This window comes from Maylandia zebra, linkage group LG9 (assembly GCF_041146795.1).
Source record: "Maylandia zebra isolate NMK-2024a linkage group LG9, Mzebra_GT3a, whole genome shotgun sequence".
NCBI lineage: Eukaryota > Metazoa > Chordata > Actinopteri > Cichliformes > Cichlidae > Maylandia > Maylandia zebra.
In genome coordinates, this window is record NC_135175.1 from 28422372 (window position 1) to 28437380 (window position 15009).

Genomic DNA, 15009 nt, shown 5'->3' on the forward strand with positions numbered 1-15009 from the left:
TGACACTGGTATGGCTATTAATCTTAAGGGGCAGGGTGTTACATGTAACTCTCACTGCAGTTGTCTCCTAGTTTATGTGTGGGTATGGATTTCATTTGTGTCTGGAAGTTCTATGTTTTTCCCCCTGTTGACAGACACAGAACACCTCCTCAGTTTACAAGCTCTCTGGTTCTCTTTCCCTCTCTCACCACCAAGAATTCATATTGGACCCTATATTATTAATTTTTTTTTAAATAAAAGATGTTAATTGTGTTCCTCCTTGATACATGAAAAGATAATCTGCTTTTTTTTCTTCTTTTTTTACGTTAATCCAGAAGTTCTGAAAATGTAGGTAACATTAAAAAACGAATACAATGAAAATTTGGGGCATTAACCTGGTTTTTACATGCTGCTCATTGTCAATTTCTGTGACCAAGAACACCATCCTTGGGACATAAAATGTCAAAACATGTAACAAAGTTTGGCTGCTAGCCTGTTCTTGACCTCACTTCCACTCTTGCACATTCTCAGATCAATGTGACATTATTGCTCCAATCATTTTCTTGTCCACCTTCTCTGAGCCAATCAGCCTTCATTCTGTGGACTTCTATACCCTTAGGGTAAAGAAGCTAAAAGAAAAAAGAAAACAACCTCTTAACACTGAGGGGAAATCTTGTCAGATCTCAAGTTTTCATTCTAATTCAAATATCTGATGGAGCTGAAAGCAAAGACAAGGTGGATTGTGACTGATTTGTTTTGATCTTGAATGAGGTAATTACATCTTACGCCCTCGTGCCTCGATTTCCAGGTTGAATGGGTCACCTACCATCTGCTTACACTCAGAAGACTCTCTGCAAAGAACAAAACCTCCTGTTTTGGGAGACAGTGATGCACACTTAGCCAAAAAAAGAAGAAATGTGGGCCAACTGAGGTGTTTTGAATTTCTAAGTCACTGTCTGTGTTAGGTTCAGATTTAACACATTGTGCAGCAACAACATTGCTATTTTAGATATATTTAATTATTTCGTGTGTTTTCATGTGTCTCTGTGTGTCTACAGGAACCCACTTTGGATTCCCTGTTTTATCTGCAGTCACTCTATCATTGCTTCTGGCTAAATATTAAGCACACCTTGACTTTATGGTTCTGTCAGCTTATATTTTAGAATGCAGAGTGAGTGAAGCAAGTTTTTTTGCTTTTTGCTTTTTTATATAGCTGCTTCAATGTGCTACTATTGAAATTAAGGGGTGGATGGTGGGAAAAAATGTGTAACATTTAAAAAGGAATAAGAACCCACATTCACTCAGATTTGTCGAAAGAAGATAGCGATTGTAAAACTTCCTCAGGAATGTAAAACTTTGAAGTTGAGACTTAAATTATGGCTTACTTAAGTCCCAAAATAAAGACGAAAAGAAATGAATAAATTGAAAATTTTAAAAAAGAAAAGAAATTATGCATTAATGTCCCTACTGCACTCTATCACATTCAAATCAAATATATGTAACATTCCTCTGTGAAGCATCTGCAAAGCAGCTATTGCACAGTTTGGAGACCTAAACCCCAAAAAAGTGTCTTTAACAATATTGGGATGCTATCAGGGGGGAAAAAAGAGAAGCAGCCTCTAAAATGAGATTATCCCCACCCAAACATTATTATGCATAAGTCCATTATCTTGTTACAGCCACACAGAAAGCAGCGCTGCACATTAACATTCACCAAATACAGTAGGAATGAGAAGCACAGACATAAATCTTTTGAGGACCTGAATAACAAAAGGTTAGCAAATCAAGGTAATCTGTACTATACTGAAGAAGGGGCTCAGGAGAAAAATAAGATTCATGTATTTAAGCCTGGCAATGAATTCTAACTCTTGACATTTAAGACTTTCCTGAAAGGTAATATTTACTACTCAAGAGCTTTCCTGTGCTGCAATACGTTGTTTGCTGGATCTGAATGGTTTTCTGCACAGAATACATCAAGGTGAATACATCAGTCTCTCCAATCAATCAAGGGAGCTTTGTGATATTTTTAAAAACACATTTAATGTAGCTTTAGACTATAACTTCTCTGTCTATACAAAAAAAATGGCTCTGCTCTGAGGCCCTCCTGAATGACCAAGCACCTCACCCTATTTTCAAAGTTAACCCCAGACTTTCTTTGGGTACTGACCAAAAGACTAAAAAGTCATGGATACAAGCAGAGTTCATGGCCATAGGTGAAGGTAGGACTAGATATTGTGTGGTAAATCTACAACATCCCTTTCATGCTCAGCTCTCTCTTCCACACAACAAATCAGTACAGTGTCTGGAGAACCTGTGAGTCAGTCTCACACTCCCTCCTGCCATAACTCATAAATAAGATCCTGAGGTACTTGAACTCCACCACTACCTCTGTTATAATCACCAGTGTGTGAATGTGTGTGTGAATGGGTGGATGACTGGATATGTAAAGCGCTTTGGGGTCCTTAGGGACTAGTAAAGCGCTATATAAACACAGGCCATTTACCATATAATGTATAATATACTCCTGTAGTACCCACTACATTTGATCGGATTTAAAAACCAATCCTAACATAGTGGATTTTCTACAAGGAGAGCACAACTGAGGGAGACGGAGACAAAGCTGTCTTGGTCAGTGACCTATTTGGAAAAGAGGACTTTCAGGCTTTAAGACTTTTGGTGGTCTTTGTGAGACACAGAAAAGGTGAACATATGGTAGTTGTGATACATGAAACAAGAGCTGTGATGGTGTGGAGAGGCTTTACTGGGGACAATGTTAGAATTTTTTCAGAAACCAAGACAATGGGCGTGGGCTGTGAAAGCTTATTGATACCTGTGGGGACTGAAAGCTGATCCATGTGGTCTGAACATGTTTTCTCTCACATATCATGTACCTGGGTCACACCTGGCACCAAGATGCATTATGGGAAGAAGGCAAACCAGCAGAGTCAGTGTGATGCTTTTGGGCAATGTTCTGCTGGTCCTGCCATCCATGTGGATGTTATTTCAACATCCAACATCCTAAACATTGTTGCTGACCATGTACACCCTTTCATGGAAACTGTATTCCCTGATTTATATGGTCTGTTTCAGCAGGCTGTGCCACAAAGCCAGTCCAACTGAGCATCCATGGGATGAGCTGGACAAACAAGTCCAATCCACCTGGCAATTTACAGGACTTAAAGAAAGCTGTTGCTAACATCTTGGTGCGAGATACTGCGCCACACCATCAGAGCTCTAGTGGCCTTGATGTGTAAGGGCTGTTTTGGCCAACACGACATTAGGCAGGTGGACATAATGTTATTCCTGACCGGTTGAGTTTGTTCAAGACTGCTGGAAAGTTTCCAGATTAAGACCTTTGAGAGTGGCTTGAAGACAGACTTCAAAAAAGTTGTAAACCTGTTCTGCAAAATGCAACTTTTTGTGTGACAGCTCAGACTGAAATTATGCATCAGAAAAGATGCCCTCTTCTTTTTCTTTCTTATTTTCTGTGCTACTTGCACTTTCATGACGCAGTCCTACAATTTTGATAGAATTGAGATTTCTGTTCCCCACGTTTAAACATCAACAGTCTCTTCATGTCCAGTCTAAAACCACTTTAGAACCCAAACTTCTAACGTCTTTAAACATTCACTGAATGCTGATTGAACGTTAACCATACAGCTCTGCTGAAGATTACCTCAAAGTGCCAGAAGGTATTTTTGAACTGATGAAAATGTCTACTGCCCCAAACTGGTTATTAAATTCAACCCCTAGACCAGCTTGTGAATGTTTTTTATTCTTTGCATTGTTCCTGAGTGCCTGAAGATTGAATATTTTAAGTCCTCATTTCGTTGCAAGCACTACTATTATTCATGATTATGACTAACCTTTTGAATATAGAACATTTTTTGACTGTCTAGATTCACTGGCCTTTCTTAAATACATCAAGTCATGCACAATCAGTCTCTTTAATGAGTCCATTTGATTCCAAAGTGTCTTCAAAGCGTCTGTGATAGAACTACACTGCAAGGTAGGGAAGTGTCCGTGAACAGACTGGCCTTTAATTAAATGCACTGACTTCAAGCAGCAACTGCTAATTTTGCTCTTAAATCCACATATAGGAAAATATCATGAGCTCTCCAATCAATAAACATCCCACTCACTGCAGCGAACGGGAATACCAGGCAGGCAAACTATTCTAAGTCAGCACTTGTGCCAAATGGAGCACAAGCACACAGTTAAACACAAAAAAAGTGCAGCTTGAAGTTGAGCCACGACAAAACTCTATTAATTCACACTCCATTTAGTAAATGTTATAGTTTGCATCTCTCAGTCTGAGCCCCTGTAGGAGAGGTTGGAGCTGAAACAAAGGGCTGTAAAGTTGAGGTCTCCCTCAAAGATGAGCTAAAGGTCAGAGATTACCTTGGAAATGAAAGCACAACTCAAGCACGGAGTTAACCTAAGTGTGTTCTTACTTGTTAGAGTGCGCTAGCAGTGTCGACATACCGACAGCCAGACTTCAGTACTGACTGATGGTCTGCTGATAGATTCTGTCAACAGGGTGATTTAAACAAGGGAGAGAAGTGTGCTGTAATCAGAAGAATATAAGTCTGAGAAGCTTGCAGTCACCTATTAAAAGGTGACTGAAGTGTACTTGAAACCCATCCAATAACCTGGTGTCATATTATTTCAGCTCAGCTATAATCTTAGACAGCATGTGGGATAATCAAAATAAAACCACATGCATGCATGAAAGACTCAGCTCACCAGTGTTATGTGGCATATAAATAAATCAACTGCATGTAGCCTTGATTTTATTCTAAAGTACAAAAAGCTTGGCCCAGTATATGGTTAACAGCTATTTTCTTTTAACACCCTGTGGTCCCTTATAGAAACCTTACACCTTACTTCCATATTTTTCAAAGGTTTTAGACCAATTTCTAAACTTTTTATCTAAAGTTGTAGATTTTTCCCCCCAACCTTTAGCCTTTCATGAGGACATCTTTGATAAATGCCAGTCAAATTTCAGTTTTAGAGCTTCGCACAACACAGAAAGTGTCATGGTCCTGCGGCCATGACTCAGTGACTTTGTGTTTATGTTCTTTATTGTTATTACTTTCATTATTATTCTTGGGCTGTTTTGGGATGGTTTGTGTTTGGGATTTTAGACACTGGGTTCTGGGTTTGTGCTCCCTCTATTGGTCCCTGGTGTTAGTGTTCCCCTGTCTCGTCAGGTTAATCAGGTCCAGCTGTTTCCCCCACCTGTGTGTGATTTCCCAGTGTCTCTTTGTGTACTTATAGTGTGTGTTTTCCTCTGCTCCTCGTCTGTGTTCATACCTGGTGTAATCCCTTGCGTGCTCTCCCTGTTGTTCTCCCTTCATGCTCAGGTTTGCTATTTCTTTGTGTAGTTTCTCCCAGTTAGTTCATCCTTAGTTCTGTTTTACCATCCCCACTTTATATTGGATATTATCAATAAATCACCCTCACACCTGAATAAGTGCTGCGTTTTGAGTCCTCCTTCCGCTCTCCACACGGCCGCTGCCCCGGACCGTGACAGAAAGTGCCCTCCTTGAGGTAACTGGTGACCTCCTTTTAGCAGTTGACAGGGTTGCAAGAGCAGTTTCACCTCTTTTGGACATTGCATCAATGATGCTCACTTGAATGATTTATTCTTAGCTTTCAGAAAATTGTCTGGATCTCACTTTAGCTCTGGTAAACCACAAGGTTCGAATTAATGTATTCTCTATTTATATGGTAAATGGACAGTCCATTACAAAGTGCTTTTAATTGAGGGCATTCGATGACAAGTGAGGATCAGTATTGTTCCCAAGGATATCAAACCATCAACCTTCCAAGCCATAGCTGCTCCTCACATGCTTCTACCTAACCAAATTATCCATCATGTTTTTCATTGCTTGACAGATGATACACATGCGACTTTCCAATAATGGCAAAATCTAAAAAAACAAACAAATAAACATTAACATTTCTCAAAGCTTGACTACTTCAACTCCTTCCTATCTGGTATAAACTAAAAGTGACTCTCGCCTCCAGCTGCTTCAGAACCTGAGCTTCTGCCTGGTTTTAGTAAACAGCACCATATCACACCAGTACTGGCTTTCTTAGGTTTAAGATTTTACTTGTAACTTTTAAAATATGTCTGGCCCCAAGCTACATAGCCGATATGATGACCCGATAAAAGCTAGTTTACAAACTTATATCCTGTGGTGTAGCACTGCTGGTTTTCCAAAGTCAAGACTTAAGGTGACTGGACTTTACCTGGACTGTTTCCATAATATAGAAAATGTTTGCTAATAAGTCACCATGTTGGTTTTAGTTAGAAATCTGGGAACAGACACACTTAGCAGGAAGTTAGAGAAAGGGGAAATCGTGCCAATCAGTCTAGTTGATTGACTGTTACTGTAAGGGTCCAATGCTGGGGGAAAAAAGGCACCTTGTGCACAATAATCATCATAACAATAGTATGCCCAAGGTGTTCTTTTGTGTCACAGCCACAAGCTGTGTGCATATAAGTTAGCTTGCTGCTTGTGTTTTTGGTGTGTGGTAAACTTAGATCTGCTCCTTGTCTGCTGCCTGCCATGCTCTGCTCAATGCTTCCACTCTTCCAAACTCCTATCTCTAACTTGCTATACTTACATGCCGCACTCTCCTGCTTCACCTGCCACCTGTTCTCTGTCACCAAGCAGTCAGCTCACCACGCCACACTCACTCCTGCAACCCCCTCACCTGCATTCCTGCTTATCTGTGTGCCTCCCCAGCCTTCTAGCTGTCAGCTCATTTCTCTTTGTGCCACACCATCTGCACATCAACAACCTGAGTATTTGCAAATAACAATTTGTTAACCATGGCCAGCCTGTGCCAATTCTGCAGAAAGACTCACTGGTTATAGGGGAAATGTTTCTACAAGGCTGGTGATTTTGATTGATTTTGAAAAGGAGTGAAATTTTGTAAACAGTCTTTCAAGTAATTGGCTCACCAAGTACTAACTGGCTCAAAATTGTTGATTGTATCAGGTCAGAATTGGTCCCCTTTTAGCTGTGTTTGAACTGTTCTGCATGTTTCTGTCGGAAGATTGGCGAGTCTTATTTGGAACCACAAAAAGGACCTTAAACAAAACACAATACCATCAGTGTGCCTTATTATCCCTTAACATAACTGGCTCATGTATTCTTTTGAAATGAAGAAAATAATTCCATCATCTTGCTGTATTTGGAAGGAAAGGAAGTTTATGGATGATACAACTACTGTAACAGAAACTGGAGGAAACTAATCTTGGTTTGATTTTGTCATAACAGCCATTTCTGGTATCAGAACCTTTCTGTTGGCTTCGATTTGAGCTCCAGGAGCACTAATTTACTGTAACTCTTTTCCACTGAAGCATTGATTGTATAAAAAAGGATGAGAAGAACAATTTCCACTGAAAAAAATACTGGTACAGGTGCTACAGGTAGAACCACTGAAGTTAGTGGCTTTCTTAAGGGACTACAACTTCAAATACACTGATGTCACAGATGCTGCTTGTGAATTCTGTCCTCTGTGATTTTCTTTCTTATAGAAATTACCCCAGATTTGTTCTCTTTAGTGTTTGGTTTTCCAACATGTCACCCAGTTCTGCCTTCTCGGAACCAGTCTTCATTCTCTTTACAGGGACTGGTGAAATCCACTTTATCCCTAAAGGCCTTAGGGATATAAGTTACTAATCCACCCTTGCCTCACTTAATTGTCTTTATCATTAAATTTCAAAAGATCCATTTCCACATTTGAATGATGTAACGTATGCTACAACAATCCAACAATAAGACTGTATATCTTCATGCAACTGGTGAAAGAAATCCATTCATCTGACTAAACTGGATTGATGGTGCATCATCAGACTGTATTTAGAAACCCAGACTGTCATTGTTCTGTTGAAGGGAGCCTCGGGTTTGCTATACTGATGCAAGCATTGCTTCTTCACAGCATTTCCGTCATCATTTATGTGTCATTTTCCCTGAGTTGCATAAAACAAGATGTTTGATCATTTATTAACAATTCATATTTCAGGGTAAGATAAACCGGCCACAGGTGGGGAGGGGGGGCACTGCAGTGTACTTCTTGTGCCAGTCCCAAGCCTGAATAAATTAATAAATGAGTCAGAAGAGCATCCGGGGTAAAATATCTGCCAAATCAAACATTCTGATCATTAAGAAAAGATTTCCATGCCGGATTGGTTGGGGGCCTTGCCAAACAATGACCACATCCAGTGCTGTTGGCCAACACAGTGCTGGTGGAAAACTGTGCTATTGTCAGCTGAACACAAAAGATGTGGAAACAGGGAAGGTGCATTCAGAGGCAGTGAGAGAGGAGGGAAGGCATGAGTTTGGTGGTGAATGTCAAGACTTTTATGGGACTATGACTGATGAAGGGAGAAAAATTGTTGATATGATGGAGAGAATGAAGGAAGCCAGACCAGAAGCTGCTCAGGTGGAATCAAAATGTTCTACCTTAGGAGGTGAAAAAAATTCAGTGTAGGCAGGATCATGAGTTTGAAGCTGGAAATGAAAGGTTTGGTGCTGCAAGTTGTTGGTGCATACACCCCACAGGTTGGATATCAGTTAGAGAAAGAGGAATGCTGAAGCAATTCCACCAGAATTACACAGCTTGATATCACATTATTGATGTCACTCACTTATAACCAACAATCAGAAAATCAGCAACCACTGTGCTTTTTCTAAAAGAAACATCAACATATATTTTAAGGATAACTTCAGTTTTCTTTTAAAGCAGACTTTTCTTTTAGTGGGAAACCCATCAGTATTAAGTGTATTTCGGTAAGTGAAGCCAACAAGCCATGTATTTCTGTTAATTCCTTTCCATCCTGCAAAGCCTTGTGAAAGTGAGTGACAGCAACTTTGTCACAGCTGAGCACCAACCTGTCCAGCTAATTGCCACACTTCAGTGTAAGCTTGCCCTCTTAACATTCATTTATTATGCTATAATTGAAACTAAACAAATCCACTTCCTCAAGCAGAGATAATGATTGAAATCGTCAGAGACAATTTCTCACTTTTGTTCGTTGGTGTCACTCATCTAATTTAAATTTGACAGAGGTCACTCAGAGTTGACTTTCGCCTGCTTTGAAGAGAATAACACAAATCAACCTCCAAGGATGTTTTTGTTTTGTTGTTGTTGTTTTTCAGAAAGGAGCTCAAATACAGGGAAAACTCGTATACGACGCGCAGTATCAGGAGTTTTTGTTGGTTTTAGCAAACACATTATCATAGTATGGTATCATATACGGTTCCTCATGATACATAATTACAGTGTACCCTGCAGTCCCTACTGCCTGCTGCTCTAGAGTGGGCGAGCAGTGTTGACAGGCTCCTTCTTCAACTCCATGTAGTCAAGCTGTCAGTGGAGATGCGCTTGCGCAATTGCTGGGCGAACACACACACGCACACACACAGAGGCGCGTTTCCGTCAGTTTGTGCAGGTCTGATTCAAAATCATCCTGAGAGCTCGAATATAGAGACCAACTTATATTACAAAAAAATGTAAGTAGATTTAAAGCAGCCAGTTTTACAGGTTGATTTGGTGTGAAACTTCCCAGCGGATTTATATTCGACTGCGTGATAATCAGCATCACTTTGTCCTGGAACAGCAAGCAGGAGAGCTCATTAAATTCTCTGGACTACATCGGGGGAAATATTTAGAAAATTTAGTGTAAGTCTGAACACCAAGCGCGGTTCTTTTTCAACGAGGACCGACAGCCAGGGCAATCCAGCGCACTAGGTATTAAAAAAAACAACCCCACACACACAGATTTCCGTGCCCGCCTGCTTAAAATTGACTCCAACTTTCAGCTTGTTCTTTACTTTTGCAGAGGTTTTCGCCATGAATCAAACAGCGGGAGCCACAAATGCGTATCGCAGATGCTCCAAGGGAGGAAAGGTAAGAAAGACTTACGTATGAAGAAGTTAAGATTTAACAGTCTCTTTCCAGCGTCCATTTATGGCGCAGCGCTGGAAGGAGCATACCAGTGATACTGGATGTTTGTTTGCAAGCTTACAAAAAGCTATAGACGCAGTTTTCATCATGCTGGGTTATTGCGCGTCTGTGCGCTTTGGAGATGTTGAAAGATGAGCGCGGATAGAATTTCTTGTGGAGACAAAATGAAATCAGTTTCAATGAAGGGAAGGGTGTTGGTGAGCAGTTTATGTTAAAGGTTTTGGAAAGAAGAAAAGCGAGGCTGGTTTGTGTACACTGCAAAAATGCTAAAGAAAAAAAAAAGAAGCAAATGATGACTATGATGCTCACTTGCAGTTTTTTTCCACACTGATGGGATTTCCTCCTCAAATCTCTTCCTCAATAACTTGACAGGCACCTGCTGTCTCATATCCAAGATGATGACATACTGTACCACAGCTGTTTTACCAAGCTTGTGACCCACATAACAAGGCTGCTTCTACTGCTGTGTGGATGCAGTCAACTAGGAGAAAGACAGGGAAGAGAGGGTCTGTGGATGACAGAGTGTGGGGTTGGATTAAACAAGGAGGAAGCAGAAAAGCTGGAGGATGTGGGAGGAAAGAGATGGAAAGGAGTGAGGAGGAGCAGGAATAGAGGGCTTTCCAGGCTCTGGTGTGTGTGTGTGTGTGTGTGTGTACGCGCATTGAAGGATGAAACCTTATTCATCACCAGCAGGAGTAACACATGCAGACTTCTAAGTGTTTACAAATATTGCTCATTAGATACAAATATTTGGGTTTATGGATTGATGCATACTGATTAGAGACGTCCCTGTCCACTCACAGAAGTGTCGAGAAAGATCTTGTAAATGAGTTTCGATGGGTGTGGACACATATTATTACACACGAATGCTTTGTGTTTGTTATCACTCTCAGTTTAATTGAGAGAGGCTGGTTTGTTTTACTCTCAGCGTGAAGGTGCAGGCCCACTCACACTGGGAATCAGGGGACTTCAGAATGAAACACATGAGTCGAACGCATGCCGCGAGCCTGCAAATTCCATACATTTTTAATATAGAAGCAAAGGCCAAATGATGGAAAAATAACCATTTATAGCCCTCAGCTATAATCTCTGAACCCACTCCATTCATAACAGACATGGTGGTTAAAATCTCTGCATGTACTTAGGAACATTGTCAGTAACAGTTAGTCTTTGATTCCTAAACCAAAGTTAAAATTTAACCAACAAAGATGAAGAAAAAAAGCATACAAGCATGATTCAGAAATGCAGCTCCCGGCTCTGGTTCAAAGTTTATGTAACTGAGAGGAAAGTAGAAAACCTCCCTTTATTTTGACTAATTAAAGCATCCCGGATGGTATCTGTAACGTTACAGATACCACTGTATGGAGAACTTGCACATGTGCAAAAGTACCACTAACACAGAAGATGTATACTAGTTTTAGAGCAGCATCAACACCAAAGCAACAGTAGATGAGGAGTTTCTTGGGAAAGGTCTTGCTTATTTTAGCAAGACAATGCCAAACGACATTCAGCCCATATTACATCAGTAAAAGAATCAGGGTTGAAAAGGTAAAATCCTCTATTAAACAAAAATGGGAGAATAGTCTCCTTCTTCAGAAACGCTTACAGAGCAGGTGATGCAACACAAGGTAAACATGGTCCTGTCCTAGCTGTTTTGAAACATGCTGCTCACTTCAAATTTAAAATGAGCTTATTTGTTTAAAAAATCCTTAATTCTTCAGTGTCAGCATTATATAGGTTTTCTTTGCAACATAATTTATGATGAGGATGATTTGCAGATAATAGGATTTAGTTTTATTTTGACTTTATTTTGAACTTTTCTGAAAACAGGATTATATTATATACAACACAGTAGGCAGATGCAGCAAATACATGGATAAAATGATGAACTCAAATGGCTTACTGGTTTAAATATCTAGAGTCAATCATTCAAATCAATTGGCAATGTACAACAGAAGTGAAAAAGAGAGTGATGTCAGGGTGGAGGGGGTGGAGACGAGTGTCGAGGGTGATTTGAGACAGACGGATAGCAGCAAGAGTGAAAATGAAGGTTTACATGATGGTAGTGAGACCAGTTATGAGGTACGGTTTGGAGACACTTGCACTGACATAACAACAGGAGGCTGAGTTGTAGGTGGCAGAGTTGAAGTTTGCAACGCTCAGATGGTTTGGACATGTGCAGAGGACAGATAGTGGATATATTGAGCAAAGGATGTCGAATATGAAACTGCCAACAGGAGGAAAATAGGAAAATCACAGAGGAGATTCATGGATGCAGCGAAGGAGGACATGTAGAGGGTTGATGTGATGGAAGAGGATGCTAAGGACAGTGTGAGATGGAGGGAGATGATTCGCTGTGGTGACCCCTAAAGGGAGCAGCTGGAAGAAGAAGTCGAAATGACCGGGATTCATGTACTTTGTGTCTAGAGCATAAATGCTAACTTCTAAACATGTCTGTTAAGCTGTATAAAAAGACACTGCTATGTCCCGTCTTCCTCCCATCACTGCCAACTGGTCACAGCTCCCTGAGCCTGGTTCTGCTGAAAGTTTCTTCCTGTTAAAAGGGAGTTTTTCCTTCCTCCTGTCACCAATTCCTTCCTCATGGGGTCTTTTGATTATTGGGTTTTCTCTGTGTTACTGTACGGTCTTTATAAAACACATCGAGGTGACTGTTTTCATGATTTTGGTGCTATATAAATAAAATTGAACTTAATTGAACTATTTTATGTTAACAGTGTTAGATAGCATCCAGATCATTTAAACTGAACATGTGAACCATAACAGATAGTGTAGATCAGGAGCGGGCAATTCATTTTCCAAAGGGATTACATGAGAAACTGGGGCTGTGTCAGAGGGTCGCACCAATAACGTGAACTCAGTTCTAGTAAATATCAATTTGATCTTTTTATAAACTTTTTTATTGTGGCTCTTTTATTATGGCAAAATTGGCTAAATTAACTGGTGTAGATGGAAGGTGGCTGTGTTCATCCAACAGGTTGGGATGCTCTGCCACAGTAGTCTCTCTGTCTGTCATATGAGTCGTTTATTTATCGTTGACTTGTGTTTAAACATTTTGTCCTCATTTCTGCCGTGGGTTTGTCTGTGTTCTGTTTTGTTTTTTTCCAGCACGCTGATATTATTGTGCATAAAATATTTATGATGTCCTTTCACTCACTGCTTATTCTAATTCTGGGATCTTTCATCTCCTCTTACCCGTCAACTTTGTGAGAGAAAATAGAATCAGACTAAACGGCTCTTCAGACACCAGTGTCCGTTTCATTATCTGTCCCGTGGCCACTTTTAGCCCACCAGCAGGACGTGCTGCGATTTCAAACCATTTTGTTTTTGGGGGGTTTTTTTGTTTTGTTTTTTTGCTTGCTTGTTTTGTTTTTTGTTGTTTTTTTTGGTTCTGTGCAAATCCTTAACGCTGCAGAAAAGTTCTCTTTGATGAGTCGCCTCTCTCTTTCTGTGGAGTTTCTATTTATAGTCTTGTTGACAGCCATCCCATGAGACTTTTCCTCATAGATTAATGACACAGCGATTAGGTTTGCATGGTTCTGCAGGCGTCCCAATGGTATAAAGCACATGGTCACATGGTCATGCTTATCAGTTCGAGCCAAGATGTGACATGTTTATAAACACCTGAAATGAATGGACAGCAGGTGTGCTGCGACTATTTTAGGATACTTTGGTATTCCATTGAAACCAGTAGGGAAAATAATCCTGTACTGAAGATGTTTCCTACACCGATGTCATTGTTGGATTTCTGCTATTCCCACAGCTAAATGGAGGTGATGGGATATCACAAATGGCTTTATAGTACTTTGATTGTGTTATCTGTAACACCAACAGTACCTCTCATCTTCCTTATCACAGATCAGAAGCTCGGGGGTGGGCTGAAGCTCGGGGGTGCTGTTAGAAATCTCTAAACCATCATAATGTGCAAGAACATCTGGGGGAATTCGTGGGGGCAGAGAAAGCTGCTTCTTCTAGCTGTCTTTCTTTATTATAACCCGTACTGATGTTACGATTGTGCTCTGTTTCCACATGATCCTCCTGCAGGGGTGCAGCAAAAAAGAGGAAGTCCCTTTAATGTGTTTATCTAAAAGCATTCTGGGAAATGTAGGACATTATGTGTAGGGATGGCTCATTCAACCCTCATGCTTCCCTTTTCTCAGTCTGTTTTTGTGGTGTGTAGAATTTAATTTGAGAATTTTGGAGTCTTCAAAGTGTGTTGGATATGTTGCAGATCTAATAATATAGTATGGTATTATTAGAATATTGTATTATAATAATATTAATCAAATAACATTTTAGTGGAAATAACTGTTAGTTGCAGCACCAATAATCTAATTTTCTATTATTTATTATTTCAATTATTCTGTTATTAAGTTTATAAATTTGTAAATGTCACCTTAAGACATTATGTTGCCCCCTCTAGTGTGGGTCAGGTAATTTTAATGTTGTTTAGCTGGACTGTTTAACCTATCTGTGGTTACACTGAGCATACTGTGTTTCATAGCCATATTTAGAGCATGCCACCTTGGTGTATAAGTAGAAATAGAAGCTATAGTTGATGGCTATTTTTGATGTCATCTTGTAGGATTAATATACCACATATTGGTGCAAAAACAAGCATGTTATGTGGGAATTTGCAGCAAATACATTATGAAAATGGTCAAATGGTCACTAGAGGGCAGTGTTGTACTACAATGTATGAACTCTTAGGGGGTCTTGCATTGGCTTGGTGGGATATACACTGATTAGACACTTTGTTGGGAATAAAGTGTTCACATCATGCAGTTGAATGCAAAGTAATAGAGCAGCTTTGCCATATATGCTACAGTTATGCTCCTAAAACTCAAAAACTCCCTCCCCGCCATGCATGTTAACTGGATGGACTGATAATTATTACAGCAGAGCTTTTTAATTGGATTGCATGAGGTAGGCAGTGCTTGATAAGTGGAAGATCTTTTCTTGCTGGAAGCTTTTTGATTACATGATTTATCACATAGTCAAAGAGCTCCTCTTTAGTTAACATTT

At 40.0% G+C, this 15009-nt stretch overlaps 1 protein-coding gene across 1 annotated transcript in view; it reads left to right on the plus strand.

Annotated features, from left to right (window-relative positions):
* The first annotated feature begins 9476 nt into the window (after positions 1 to 9476).
* The window catches only part of dpp6a (dipeptidyl-peptidase 6a), a 358152-nt gene continuing 352619 nt past the window's right edge, over positions 9477 to 15009 (plus strand). The window contains exons 1-2 of the mRNA XM_076888303.1: positions 9477 to 9750; positions 9842 to 9909. Of these exons, the coding sequence (XP_076744418.1) occupies positions 9853 to 9909 (57 nt within the window). The 5' untranslated portion in view covers positions 9477 to 9750; positions 9842 to 9852. The remainder of the gene's footprint in view (positions 9751 to 9841; positions 9910 to 15009) is intronic.